Source organism: Polyergus mexicanus, unplaced genomic scaffold (assembly GCF_030449975.1).
Source record: "Polyergus mexicanus isolate NDT 795.1 unplaced genomic scaffold, iyPolMexi1.0 SCAF_5, whole genome shotgun sequence".
Taxonomy (NCBI): domain Eukaryota; kingdom Metazoa; phylum Arthropoda; class Insecta; order Hymenoptera; family Formicidae; genus Polyergus; species Polyergus mexicanus.
In genome coordinates, this window is record NW_027223325.1 from 7,388,751 (window position 1) to 7,403,341 (window position 14,591).

The following is a 14,591-nucleotide window of genomic DNA, read 5'->3' on the forward strand; positions in this document are numbered from 1 at the left end:
ATCTGCACACGAGTATTGTCTCAAATTTTTTGAAACATTCTGTATATACAAAGTGTCCGAAAATTCGTGCAACATCCTTTAAGGGAAGGTAGAGGGTGTTATTCTGAACAGAAAAGTCCTGTACCATTTTGCGGTTTTCTCAATATTTAAGAAAATATTAATTGTAAATGATCAGCCAATGAAGTGCTCGCGGCGCGAAGACACCTCCCACCATAGATGTAAGTTCTGCGTTTTGTGCCCGCTGCCAGCGCGTGTGGGAGGTGTCTTCGCGCCGCGAGCACTTCATTGGCTGATCATTTACAATTAATATTTTCTTAAATATTGAGAAAACCGCAAAATGGTACAGGACTTTTCTGTTCAGAATAACACCCTCTACCTTCCCTTAAAGGATGTTGCGCGAATTTTCGGACACCCTGTATATAATTTAGAAAGATTGACATAAGAGATAATAAAGTATGAGAAAACGATTTGACGAATATTGAATGTGTATTGGAATATTAATTATTTGTATATATTAAGAATATATTTAAAAAATTAAATTATATAAACTCGATAAAATTCCATTTATTTATCCGGAAGATTAATATAATTATAATAATATTCAGTTATATACCAGCATGAGATAGCCTTCTTAACTTTGATCATGTTAAAAAATTCGACTTGAATGACACAAAATTCTAGTTTTGGATCAATTTAGGACACGCAAAAACATACGGTCGTTTCGTAAGGCGATTACACATGTACGTATAAGTCCATCGACTTCATCATTTACGTTCGAGATGGCGGCCTCTCTTCTCTCTATAGAATGAAGAGTACTGTATCTGAATGAGAAGAAAGCGGGTCCGAGGCTCGTATTTACTCGCAAACTCGTGCACACGTGCATGAAAGTGAGAGAGAGAGAGAACCGTGACAGGGAACAGCAGCGGCAGGAAAGTGCGAGAAATCGCGCTGTTTCGGCACCATTTCCATGGAAATTGAGCACCTCGAGAGGGCCCGCCGAGCTCTCCAGCTGCTTTTCGACGTCTCGATTCGCGGCGCGCGTTGGAGTGCCAGAAAAAAAAGAAAAAGCATGAATTATCAGACTCGGAAAGTGGAAAGAAGACTGAAAGATCGCAGATATCCCCAGATAAGTTAGAAAATTATTCCCAGTTATTCCCAGATAAGGTAGAAAATTAAAAAGTATAAAAGAAATGGAGATTTATAAGATGTTTGACGTATAAAATCTATTTTAAGGTTATACATATATAGAATATAATAATATTTATAAATATTATAATTTTTTTAATCATATTTCGATCATAAAATAGCATGAAAAAAGTGTAATTCTAGATTATATGTGTATATATGTACAGAGTGTCAATTTGAAAACTTTCAGTTTATCTCGGGACATTTCGGGAATTACTAAAGATATCAAAATACGGTTTGGGGAGAATATAGGATAACAAGAAGGACATCGAATCGCAATATAACTGTCAAAGAGTGAGTCACCCTCTATCCCAACTTTAAAATCTCAAATGCCACTATTTTTTTTACGATATCTTAAATTAAATGTCTTAACGAGTCACCTGCACAAGAAAAATTCAAATCAATCGATTTGTTTTCGAATGATACCGGTTTGATTGGAAAAGTTGTTATTTCTTAAAGCTGGAAATGAGACACGTTTTATTTAATTTTTGTTTGTTTTTATAAAGTATTGTAATTATAGTAAAGAAATATAGAAACAATTTTTGTGGAAAAATTACAGGTTGTTCATTAATTTTTATAACTAACATAATAAAAATCCATTTATTACAATTTTTTATTTAATTAAATGTTCAAAATGGTGTCCATTATTTAATAAACAATAATAAAGTCCGTTTTCAAATTTCATCCTAACATTTATAAAAATATTTGTCTGGAAATTGATCTGCACTCTCTGACGATCCGTTGCCGAAGTTGTTCAATCGTTGCAGGCAATAATTTTTCTATAAAAATTATTTCTGCTTCTTTACTGTAACTACAACATTTTATAAAAATAAACAACAATTAAATAAAATGTGAAATAATATTTTTTCAATCACACCGATATAATTCAAAAACGAATTAATCGATTTGAATTTTTCTTGTGCAGGTGAAAAGTACTCGTGAAGACCTTTAATTTGAGGTACCACAAGAGGGTGACTCCTTAATGGTTATACTGCGATTCAATGTCTCCCTTGCTATATTCCTCCTATATTCTCCTCAAACCGTGTTCTAATATCTTTATTAGTTCCCCAGATATCCCGGTTGAAAGTTTTGAAATTGACACCCTGCGTATATACATAAAATTCTATATTAAATGATTTAAATTATTAATTAATCTCTTAGCTCTCTCTATGAGAGAAAAGAGCTTTAGATGTATAAAAAGAATTAATCATAATATATATGATACAAAAGAAAAAAAGTTGCTGCGAAAGAGAGGATTGTAGGACAATGTCCAGCCAATTTTATTAATTCGAATTCTTTAATCAAGTTATGTGAAATAAATCTTTTCTTATTAACAACAAAAGAAAAATTGCGATTGTTTAAGAACTATCGGTATATAGAATTTATCTCACTCTATTTCTTCTCATTAATACATAACCGACCTCTCTAATTTTTACCTTTTATTTAATTAACAAACTGAAACTAACGTTGGCATTTTAGCGTTGCCCGCGGGAAAAACAAAGGAATAACGAACGCAACTATACAACCAGCAACAAATACGCAACGAAAAAGCAAAACGAAGATATCGAAGCGTAAATTGAAACATATGCGGTGTCCCGGCCGTTTTGAAATAATTACAAACAACGCCGCCGGTGTTTGTTTCGAGCAAAAAGGCGCGCGCGCGATGCGTAGTGTTTATTTTTTTTTATTTTTTCCTTTTACCGAGAAAACAAAATATTTAGTTTCTGCAACTGATAATTTCGATTCGATTTTCAGGATAATTGGTACGCGTAACACTATTCCAAAATGTATTGAATTTCAACACCGGTGGAAAACTTTTCAATGCGAAAAAAATTTTCTCGTTTCTTGTACAATTTATCTTTTTATCTTTTTATCTATCTGTATCTCTATTTATATTTTTATATATTGTATTTTTATATTTCTATATAACTATTATATATTTCTACATCTCTCTCTCTCTCTCTCTCTCTTTCTTCATAAATAAATATATATATATTTATAACGATGTATTTTTTTAGAGAGCACTTTATCGGATCGCGAGCTTTTTGGAAAAATTGCGTTACACATGATAGTTGTAATTTCAAGAGAGGCCATTTCGAAAATATCGTAACGTATTCAACGATAAAACGCCACTCAAATTTCACAAGATTGACAAAATGATTTTACTGATCAATCACCGCGCGCACACTGGTGCGAGCGTACGCGTATGCGCGTGTGCGCGCGCGCACTCCGACTGGGTCACATGTGATAGCTCTCTTTGAACCCGCAATCCCATTTATTTAGGCTATTTCACTGCCCCGAATTCTTTTTTAGCCCCTTTAACACCGAGTTCGATATACCTTTGATAGGATTTCGCGCGATCGAGCATTGATAATATTGAAATTTATCGAGAAATATGGTCGAAGGTGCGTTGTTCGAGAATCATCGACTGAATGCAACAGAAACCTTGAAGTCGAATTGAGGAATCGAATTATTCGCGTCTCGAGAGAGAGATTACGAGGCGAAATTCATATCGCGTTACAAACACGCATTAACAATCATTTTCTTCAACATTATTAGGATTACACAAGACTCAACGCAAGACAAAATTCATAAAAATGTTGTATTGGTATTAAAAATTTCTGAGAATTTACATCTACACTTGGTTCTGAATAAATCTTCGTAACAAAAATTTTCTCTTGTATTGTCTTATCTTGATTTTATTAACAATTTTTATTTAATGTTGAACACAATATACACCATTACAAATAATGTATATTTAATATAATTTTTATATAATATAATTTATGATAATTATTACTATTTATGTCATTCGTTTACTTCCTAAAACATTATATATATAATATTGTTTATTTTATTATATTAATTGTTACTAAACTTGTCAATATAAATGCTTTTATTTATTAAAATTTCTATTTATTAAATAAAATGTTTTAAGTTTATATAATATGGTGATTTCTTTCTTATCTAATTTACAAATATAAATATTTTAGCTTTTTAAAAAACCAATAATAGCGATAATCAATAGATTTAGCATTGCCTTGACAACTAATTAAAAATATTGTCTTGATCTTGTTTTGACGACTACCTAAAAATCTTATCTTGATCTTGTCTCGAATTTCGACGAGGACAGAACACGACAATATCAAGACCAGTCTCAGTATTTCGTGTAACCCTAAACATTATTACATTTATTTTATATTCTCTTTTTATAATAGCATAGGAATTATTTTTCATGGACTCTTTCGGAATAATAATTTGTTATATTGACGCCTGGAAAAAGATCGCGAATTAGCAGAATGCATACAACGCCGAGGATCGATCGACTTTTATCCTGCCGAAAACGCTTATCCGATAACTGTTGTTTACACCTTTCCATTTAGAAGAAGAATTTTTCATGCCGCCGTTTATCGGTCGTATAACCGTCGCTATAATAAATATCACTAGTGAATTTTATTTTTCCACCTCTAATGCTTTTTCGGCATTATATCGACGTTTATTATGATGGATGCGTCGCGCGTTTAATTGGCTGAAACGTAACATCAGTGCAAGAGTATCGCGATCATTTCAATGAAAATTTCAATAAAAGTACCCATCTCGAGCGACTGATCAATATCGATAAATAGATAAAACATTTTGCGTCGGAAAATGTTTGATGAAGAGTCAAAGCTCGAAGAATTTCAAGCAAGGAAGGCTTTTTATTCTTCCTTTACGTTTACGTGTAAATGAAATGAGAAAAGGGTGATTCGTATGTTTAAGAAAATTTTGCGCAAATTTAGAAAATTATAAGGACAGAAGATGAAATATCATCTGTTTCTGTGAATTTCACAAAAGGAGAGTATTTATCAAAAGCTAAAATTCCATAAAATTAATTTTACGATTTATAAAAGATGGACATATATGTATGTGAAACATACAGAGGCTGGACAAAATAATCGAAGCATCTAGTAAATCACAAAAATCCTTTATTAATATAGTGTAGGATAACTTTTGGTATTTAATACAATCTGAATTTTCCTGGGAATGGAATCATGCAATTCCTAGATAACGTGTTTAATAGAAGATTATATCATTCTTTAAGTTCTCGATGATGTTTAGGCCTGGTGACCATGCTGGCCAGGAATGATGTTTAACTTTGTCTTCATGCTTTTTAAATCAAGACTGAACATCTCATTTGTTTTGGAAAACAGAGTTAGGTACAGATATTATTCTCTTCCATCATCTCTAAACGAACTTGAAGAGATTCAAACATGATGAATGGTATATTCCATTAAATTCCATTAAACACTATCTAGGAATTGCATGATTCCATTCTTAGGAGAATTCAGACTGTATTAAATGCCAAAGATGGTCCTGCATCATAGTATAATAAAAAAGAACTTTGGTAAGTTACTAGTTATTTCCATTACTTTGTCTAATTCTTGTATATGTTTCAAGATATTATTCTACGGCTTAATAAGAGAAAAAGATATATTTACTGTTCGCCTCAGCACGGTCCTGACAGTCTCCACGTCCTGTCGTGTCGGCCAGCGCGCGTAGACGACGCCGCTGAGCAGGACGACGAACACGCCTATCCAGATGGTCCACGCCAGGACATTGCGCGTTCTCGCGAGCAATTTACGTGCCGTCCTCGTCGAGATCACCTCCTGGGTCGGTATCTCCAGCTTCTGCGCTCGCCTAAGTATGTCCTGGAGTCGCCTCTTGGCTTGCTCTACGTCCGGCACCCCCATCGTCTTCATCTTAGTTCTTATCCGTCCCTTCGCTCCCTCCTCCTCCTCACCACGAGTCGATCCCGAGTCCCGCAGGACCTCGCGTCCCTCGCGCGTTGGATATGGCTACCGACCCGGCGGTCTCACGATGAAGACATTAAGGGTCGTAAAGTCGTCTCATATAAAATCCTTGTCGTCGTCGTTACGGCGCGATTCTCGATTTTCTGCAAAATTCATCCCACGCTCTGACTCGCCATTTTCGAGAAATTGTCTCGATTCATCGATTATGAGAAGGATGTGCCTTGTTCGCCCGCGAAGTTTCTCTCGACCTTTTTTATTTTTCTACTTTTCGACAGTATCGCAAAATTATTTGCGTATATATATGTATACATATCTGTATATATAGTGTCTCAGAATTAGACTGACAAATTTCAAGTGGTTATAAAGAACATCAAAACAAGCCAATGTTGTCAATAAACCCGTGTCCGTAAATGAGTCATTTTGACATTAGAGAATCAAAAATTAGGACGATGCGTGGCGCCGGGCGTAGAATCGCAGGCTGGTAATCGAAAGATTCCAGGTTCGATTCCGCTCGGGTCCCATCCTCCCATATGCCTCAAAAAGAGGTTTTCACACATTATATCCTATATAACTCCTATATTGATTTATCATATATTATCGCATTTTAACATATTCCGAATTTTTCCCCTGCTCCTTCACTCTTTATCTCATACATCTCTCTAAACCGGTTGTTGGCCCGAATATACTGATCTCATTCTAGATCAGAAGTGGTTATTTAAAATAGCAAAGAAGAAGAAGAAGAATCAAAAATTAACGAGGGAACCTCGCAAACCCGAAAATTCTGATTTTGATGAAACTTATTTACACCTATGTAGGAGGGAGGGGGGGGGGAGGGGCGGTAAATAGATAATTTTAGAAATTTCCAGTTGTGGCCCAAAAACGATTCTAAGAGATGAGATTATCCCTTATATGTGAAGCAGCTTTTTACTCTTCTCGATATATCTCGAAAATTATTCGGGATATCGAAAAATGTTTTATACAAAAGATTTGTGGTAGAAATACCTCTATTTAATCACATTAATAAACTTTAAAAAATATAATTCTTCTCAAAGATTTGGGCTTTGTTAATCTTTGATCTCTAGTGCCAAAACGGCTCATCATTTACGGACACAGGTTTATTGACAAAATTGGCATATTTTAGTGTCCTTTATGAACACTTGAAATTTATCAGTCTAATTCTGGGACACTGTATATATATCTTAATATCATTTAAATATCATTCAATATTGATATACGATATTTCTGTTTCAATATTTCTTTTCTATTCAAAACTCATCAAAATTGAAGCGAGACGATTCCGATGGTCTCGCTTCTGATGGATCTCTCTCTCTTTCTCTCTCTCTCTCTCTCTCTCTCTCTCCTAAAATTCCGAACTGCATGATATCACTAGATAGAAATATACGAGCGGTCTAATATTGAACAAGCTAGCACTTAATTTCGTGCGAAGGAAGAGTTTAAAAATACGTCCTGCTTGTCGGTTCCCATTTCGTCTCTCCCTCGACCTTCGACTCTGTGTAATCGATTCTGGAATTATTCCCGCCGCACCACGGTAATTACCTAATAATTCCAGGATCTACCTTTTTCCTCTCTCTCTCTCTCTCTCTCTCTCTCTCTCTCTCTCTATCTTGGCAGAAATGATGCACGCGGTAACTCATCCCTAATTTCCTCCCATGCGAAAGTTCGACCTACTTTCGCTGCAATCCCGAGGATTATAAAGACTTACACACGTGACAGGCACGCTAACGATTTGAACGATCTTTTAACAATACGTCAACGAGCTTCTGTTAAAAAGTCAGATTTTTAATTATTTGTATTATTATTTAATTATTGTACAATAAACATAAAAGGGAATTTCGAAATTTTAACAGTGCACGTGTAACGATGCGAAACTAAAGCCAACGAATTAATTTGACCATTATTAATTTTATCATATTTTTAATAGTTAACATTAATGTGTCCCTCTATCTGTTTAACATTCTTTAAATTAAAATTAATTAATGAGTCTCTTCTCTTTTATCAAAATTTTAATTCTGTCAAAATATATTTTATTCATGAATAGAGGAACAATGAATATTACATATATTTATATACCAATAAATAATTTAAAAAAATAATTTTAATAAGTTAGATATTTCGCTGTTACTGTTTTGCGTATTGCTATTACTTAATATTATCCTCTCTACATTGCTCCTAATTAGCTCGAACTTAGTTCCTCGATTATTTGCAAACCAAAGAGTATCTCGAGAATTGTATCTCTTCATCAAGCTTCATATAACTTTACCTTCTCCGGAATTATATTCAAGACTCCGTTCTGCGATTGAATGAGATCGCTTTTCGGGTATCTCGAGAATTTCCGGTCGAGAGAGTTTCGTTCGTTAGTTTCTTATAAATTTCCCAAACGAAACTCCGTCGACCTTCTCCGGATTACGTCGCGGCGAGCAGGAAAAAAAAAACAGTAGCTTTTGTGAATCTTTCTCGTGCGCGGAAAACTTTTGTGAACCCCCCGCCCCCCCCCCCCTTCCCCTCCTTCCCCCCGACACTTATCCCGGTCCCGAGGACGAGGTAAGGGTAGACTGAAAGAGAGCGGTTTATCTTCCGGAGGAAGTTTTCGCGCGTATGAGAGAGAGGGAGATACATATCCTTTCGATCAAACCGCAGCTACGAATCGCGAGAGAGCATCGGGCCAGTGATTGTCCATCGCGTCTATCTTTCTCCTCGTTGAGGATTCGATCATTTATCAAACGCGCATTCAACATTAATCAGTTGTCTATCTGTCTACCGGCGGGGGAATCTCTAGAATTCATGATGGATGCGAGAGAACTCGACTGGCAAACTCCAAATTAACCGCTGAGCATCTGAAATTAAAAGTCCATTTGCGCTCGAAAATTCAACTGTACGTTTGTGGAGCAAAAGAATTATGTAATTATGAAATTAAGTTTTAAAATATTCAGACTCTTGCGTCAATTAATAAAATTAAATTTTTAATTTTAATTAGATTTAATCTTATTAAAAATTTCATCCAAGGTTTAATTAATGGAATATTTAATGTTGAAGGTGCAAGATATATACAACAATCATTCAACTTGTGTCAGAATTTCATTAAGAGGGAATACTGATTTAATATTTTCGAAAAAATTAACACTCCTTTACATTTGGATTAATAGCTGAATGTACCATTAATATTCCTGTTGTTATATTCTGCAACTATGTTTGCACTACCTTGGGGATTGTTGTCCTAGGAGAAACTTCAATAGTTCCTGTTCCATTCTAAATGCAATTACAACACAGAGATCCGCAATACTAGCGATAGCATAGCGTTTCAAAATTATCGAATCGATGTTTTCGATTTCGCCCGATACTCTTTCTTACAACACAACGATTATCAACATTCCCGTCTGCCCAAACAACAAACTACAATACACTACTTACCGTTGGAATCATCTTGCCCTCTTGATTTTTATACCTTTGACTCTTTTTTCTCTATGATTGACTTGACTTCTCGCATTTTCTTTTAACCTTGTGTTTTAGTCTCAAACAATTGAAAATAAATGATGAATCTTTCGCGAATCAATGGACATAAGAATGGATAAAAAATTATTATTCTTTTTTACATAATTTCACAAGCAAGCTTTTTAATATACAGGGTAGTCATAAAAAACACAAGCCAATTTTACCAATAAATCGATGTCCGTAAATGAGCTGTTTTGACACTAGAGAATCAAAAACTAACTAAGGGAACTTCGCGAACCCAAAAATTTTGATTTTGATGAAATTTTATACACATGTAGGGGCGGGGAGGGGGAGGGGGGGGATGGTGGGTCAATAGATGAATTCAAAAATTTCCAGTTGCGACATAAAAACGATTTTAAGAAGTGAAATCATTCATATATATAACGGTTTTTTGCCTTTCTCGATATATCTCGAAAATTATTCGAGATATCAAAAAATATTTCCTATAAAAGTTTCACGGTAAAAACATCTCTATTTGACCACATTAATAAAATATTTGAAGAATAATTTTTCTCAAAAATTTTTTGCGCTTCTTAGTCTTCGATTCTCCAGTGTCAATACGGCTCATTGCTGAAATTTGTCGATCTAATTCTGGGACATCCCTGTATAAATAAAATTTTGATATGTTAAAAATTAAAATGCATCAAATTGAATTGACGATCCACGAAATTTACCCGTGGAAGGGATCGTCTTGAGGTCAATTTAATCGTTACTTGAGAGAGATTTTAACGGCGCTAAGGCTCGACGCGACAGCGGGGCGGAGGGGGCGAATGCGGGGGCGGGGACGATAAGGGGGGGAGGGTTGAGGTTTATGTAAAATGCAGAGGATTTATGTGTAAACTCAGCGAGAGCAGTGATGCGGAGTAAGCAGCGAATCCATTTTGCGCCTCTCGCGCGCGGAATAACTCATTTGACGTTAACTAAACACGATGAACTAGATTCCGGGAACGAGCTTGGGATATCTCGCCCTAGCTATACACGAGTGCTACGGGAGTCCGAGATTGTCTCCGCAAACACGCTCGCTAATTCATAATCTCTCTGGAGACCAGGGGAAGGGAGCAGGGTGCAGGGGGCAGGGGGGAGGGAGAATGGAAATGCGCCGCACTCTCTCTTTCGGGCGGGGTGGGGGAAGGGGGAAGGGAGGGGAGGGGAGAGTGGATGGAGGGTGTTCGCATTTTAACGAAATTATGTAGAGATCCTCCCGCGACGAATTGGTGAAAAGCGCGTTAATCGAGCTTTACTCGTTCGGTATCGATATATAATTATGCTCCTGCCTATTTATAACTAAAGCGCACGTTTTAAACGCAGTGTGCGGATTTTTATTTCCCTTTGACAAAAGATGCAGCAATTATTATTGAATGGTGTTGTAATTATAAAGCATATCGTTACATATCGATGCGATGTAATCGAGCGTTGAGTGAAAATATAAATACGAATTCGCTTTACGCTCTCACAACCAATCACGATTATAGATATTAATTAATTCGAATATATTTTTTTGCCTTCGCGAGATGGCCACGTGTTATCTCGCGTATAATGGAGGAACGTTTTATCCCCCCCCTGCTTTAATTCGGATAATGAAGTCTCTCGGAATATCGGAGGCAAGCTTCTCCGTTCGAGTCTGTCAGAATCTGTCCGGGGATTATGTTATGATGATCGCGTTTCTCCGAAGATCAAAGGGCAATTATATATGATTGCATTTGAAGCACATGTCATCCGGCATAAAAACCCTTACGTCTGATTGTAGTACTCTTGACTCAAAGACACAAGTCACTCAAGTGAATGGTATCCCTCTCTCTCTCTATGGAACTTTAAACTCGTAACTCTATAAACTCGTCAAACTTTGGCGTTCTTAGAGTCCCGAGCTTCGTAATAATTATTAACAAGATATGTGGTTGAAGATCGTTAAAAAATAAATTTTATTACTTAATTCAAGACAAAATTCAATCATTTATTTATATAACTAAATTTTACTGCCGCAATTTATCTATGATATATACCCATGTTAATTATCGAACCATTATCGCTTAATTAAATATGCTTATAATTATAATTAAAATTCTCATTATTACACCGTTAAATTGTTAAATTCATCGACAATTAATGTTATAACACGTGTTTATTAAACGTTACGGAGAATGCACTTTGAACTAGCATAAGAGCTGTTATTAATTATCAGTTTTCATTAATATTATCACACAATAAATAATCTCAATATCCTACCATTTCTTTTTATTTTATTTTATTTTATTTAAAAATAATATTTCTAAATGAATAAAATTTAAGAATTATATATTATATTTTTAAATAAATTGAAAAAATTTTTATCTTGAAATAACTTGATATTTTTGTGATCGAAAAATCGCTGCTCATAGATTTTTCATAAAATCGTTATCAATATCATTTATTTGCTTCACAATATTCAAACCCGATTGTTATACAGCGTTTTTAGAAGCAGTAGTTATAGATGACTAAATTAGTTATCATTTCCACTTATACATATGTCATCAGAAAAATCTATTAAATTAAAATCAATTCTAACGACAGAAACCAGTTCTTTAACCATAAAAAAAAGTGTCGCGATCTACACACTGTCAATCGGTGATTGCAAAAGTAAAATCGTAAGATAGAACGCGAAGCATTTTCTTTAGGTTTCTATTCCGTTTAGAGATATTCTATTAATGTAGATAGATTTTATTCTCGCGCGACATATATGGGAATTACGTTGGATACACATTTTGTCGTCGTTAATCAATTTTATCTCCGTGAGTATGACACTCACATGTAATCTCACTGAAAATCTAATTACCGTAAAATTTCGGTTGATCGACATTGCAATCGGCAATATAGAACAATTAAATTCGTGCTTTCACGTTTCGTCCGAATAACTTCTCTTACTCTCTCACATTTCTCTCTCTCTCTCTTTCTCTCTCTCTCTCTCTGTCCCTGTCCCTGTCCCTGTCCCTGTCCCTGTCCCTGTCCCTGTCCCTGTCCCTGTCCCTGTCCCTGTCCCTGTCCCTGTCCCTGTCCCTGTCCCTGTCCCTGTCCCTGTCCCTGTCCCTGTCCCTGTCCCTGTCCCTGTCCCTGTCCCTGTCCCTGTCCCTGTCCCTGTCCCTGTCCCTGTCCCTGTCCCTGTCCCTGTCCCTGTCCCTGTCCCTGTCCCTGTCCCTGTCCCTGTCCCTGTCCCTGTCCCTGTCCCTGTCCCTGTCCCTGTCCCTGTCCCTGTCTCTGTCCCTGTCCCTGTCTCTGTCTCTGTCTCTGTCTCTGTCTCTGTCTCTGTCTCTGTCTCTGTCTCTGTCTCTGTCTGTCTGTCTGTCTCTTTCTCTCTCTCGCTTAATATTGCTCCACATTTCTGACAAGCGAATCGGCAAATGATTTGGGTGGATCAACGTATTCGCTGGTTAATATGCGACAATTGAATTACACGTTTCGTTCTCGTGTTACTTTATCAATATTTCATTTTTAGATATTGCCGTAAGATATCATTTGGTCAGCATTACCGCACAATTATATGTACAATTATCAAATTAAAATAAATTTATTGCTGGTGCCAATCAATGTTATCCCCTACGTTTCGTATCGTTGAAAATGTGACAACAAATCATAAAACTATCACGAATATTCAATCAATTGACAATATATTAGGTGTATAACTTTGCTTCCGCCGTTTTTCTATAGATGGCTTTAGCGGTAAGTAGTGGTCGAAATAAATAGATCATAGACGTCATGCAATAAACTTGGGCATCTGTCAACATAACCCCATAGAAACATTAGTCGATTTGTATCTGCATCATAAAGTTATTCTCGATTGAAAATGTCAGTTTACGAGCCAAATTCTCGTCATTTACGGAAGGTTTTAATTTTCTGCTTCAATATGAAGAAACCTGCGGCTGAGGCTCATCAAATGCTCTCAAATACTTATGGTGAAGCCGCTATTAGTGAAAGAACGTGTCGTGAGTGGTTTCAACGTTTCAAGAACGGTGATTTTCACGTCGAAGACCGACATAGCGGTGGAAGAGAGAAGGTTTTCGAAGATGCAAAATTGGAGGCATTACTTAATGAAGACTCGAGTCAAAGTCAAAAAGAATTGGCACGATCATTGGGAGTGACTCAACAAGCAATTTCAAAACGCCTAACCAGTTTTTTACAATAAAGCCTCGAATTTTGGAAAAAAAAACGGCGGGAGCAAAATTGTACACCTAATACAAGCGAATCACTATTCAAATTTATCAACGTCATCGACCGATACGAAACGATTGAATCGACACGCATTAACCAACCCTCGACATCCCACGACGAAAATATGTAGCTTTTTACGTCCGGCGTATCCGTGAGTGATAATGATAGCTCTCTTTAAAATTCGTCGCTCGAAGACTTTCTGGACGAACAAGGCACAACTCGATCGCGTTCTCGAGATCCTTACTGTGTATTCGTCACTATTCTCACGACGAGAACACATTTACCCATCAGTAATCACCAGCGGGACCGATATGCAATCCTCTACTACTGGCATAAACGATAGCCCGCCGCGTCTCGTAAACGTACACGTGTCTCCCTCCGTCTGAAGACGAAGTTTCTAAGCCGCGGTTGACATCGCGAACATTTTCGTTTTCCGTCGGCGGCAACGAGACGCGTGTTGATACTGCTCGGATGGACGAGAGACAGTCACGATACACGAGACGTATCACGCGAACCGCGATCGGATACAACAGCCCGATTTCCCGGACGGACGAGAACTGACCGGCCTCGCCGAGGGTAGCTACCCTTATAGATATACGACGAATGGGCGCGCGCATGCGCACCGCGCCACGCTGCGGCGCTAAAGAAGCGCGTCGATTGGTTTCACCCCCTCGGAGGTGAGTGAGAGCGGTCACCAGCAAGGGAGAAAGTCGGTCGCTCGGCCGGAAAGTGACAGTGATAAGAGCCCGTGGATGCCAGACGTGAGAGCGGAGCGCGAAGGAGATCCTGTGACGTTTCTCGGAGATCGATATGTTGTGTGATCGTATGTCTGTCTTTACCATACATACGCTGCTCCCAGATATATAAAATTGGCTGATTTAAATTAAAAATTGGCATTTGATATTTTATATATAATATAATATAATA

The 14,591-nt window shown here is 36.8% G+C and overlaps 2 protein-coding genes across 4 annotated transcripts in view; both read right to left on the reverse strand.

The window, feature by feature from the left end:
- Positions 1-14,202, reverse strand: part of LOC138933418 (uncharacterized) — a 167,629-nt gene extending 153,427 nt beyond the window's left edge. For 2 of the 3 annotated variants that reach the window (XM_070296106.1, XM_070296108.1), the window contains exons 1-2: positions 13,909-14,202; positions 5,664-6,118 (exon numbers count right to left, since the gene is read on the reverse strand). In XM_070296106.1, the coding sequence (XP_070152207.1) occupies positions 5,664-5,924 (261 nt within the window). In that variant the 5' untranslated portion in view covers positions 5,925-6,118; positions 13,909-14,202. Of the gene's footprint in view, positions 1-5,663; positions 6,119-13,765; positions 13,861-13,908 lie in introns of those variants that run through there. The other variant, XM_070296107.1, reaches the window with a different exon arrangement.
- On the reverse strand, positions 12,380-12,835 carry LOC138933593 (RNA-binding protein 25-like). Its single transcript, XM_070296413.1, has one exon. It carries the CDS (start codon positions 12,833-12,835, stop codon positions 12,380-12,382), a length of 456 nt encoding a protein of 151 aa, XP_070152514.1.
- Positions 14,203-14,591: the final 389 nt, after the last annotated feature.

What these genes read in the sequence shown, in the direction of transcription:
- LOC138933593 (XM_070296413.1), bottom strand. Translation starts at nt 12,835, where the DNA reads ATGTGGAGCAATATTAAGCGAGAGAGAGAAAGAGACAGACAGACAGAC.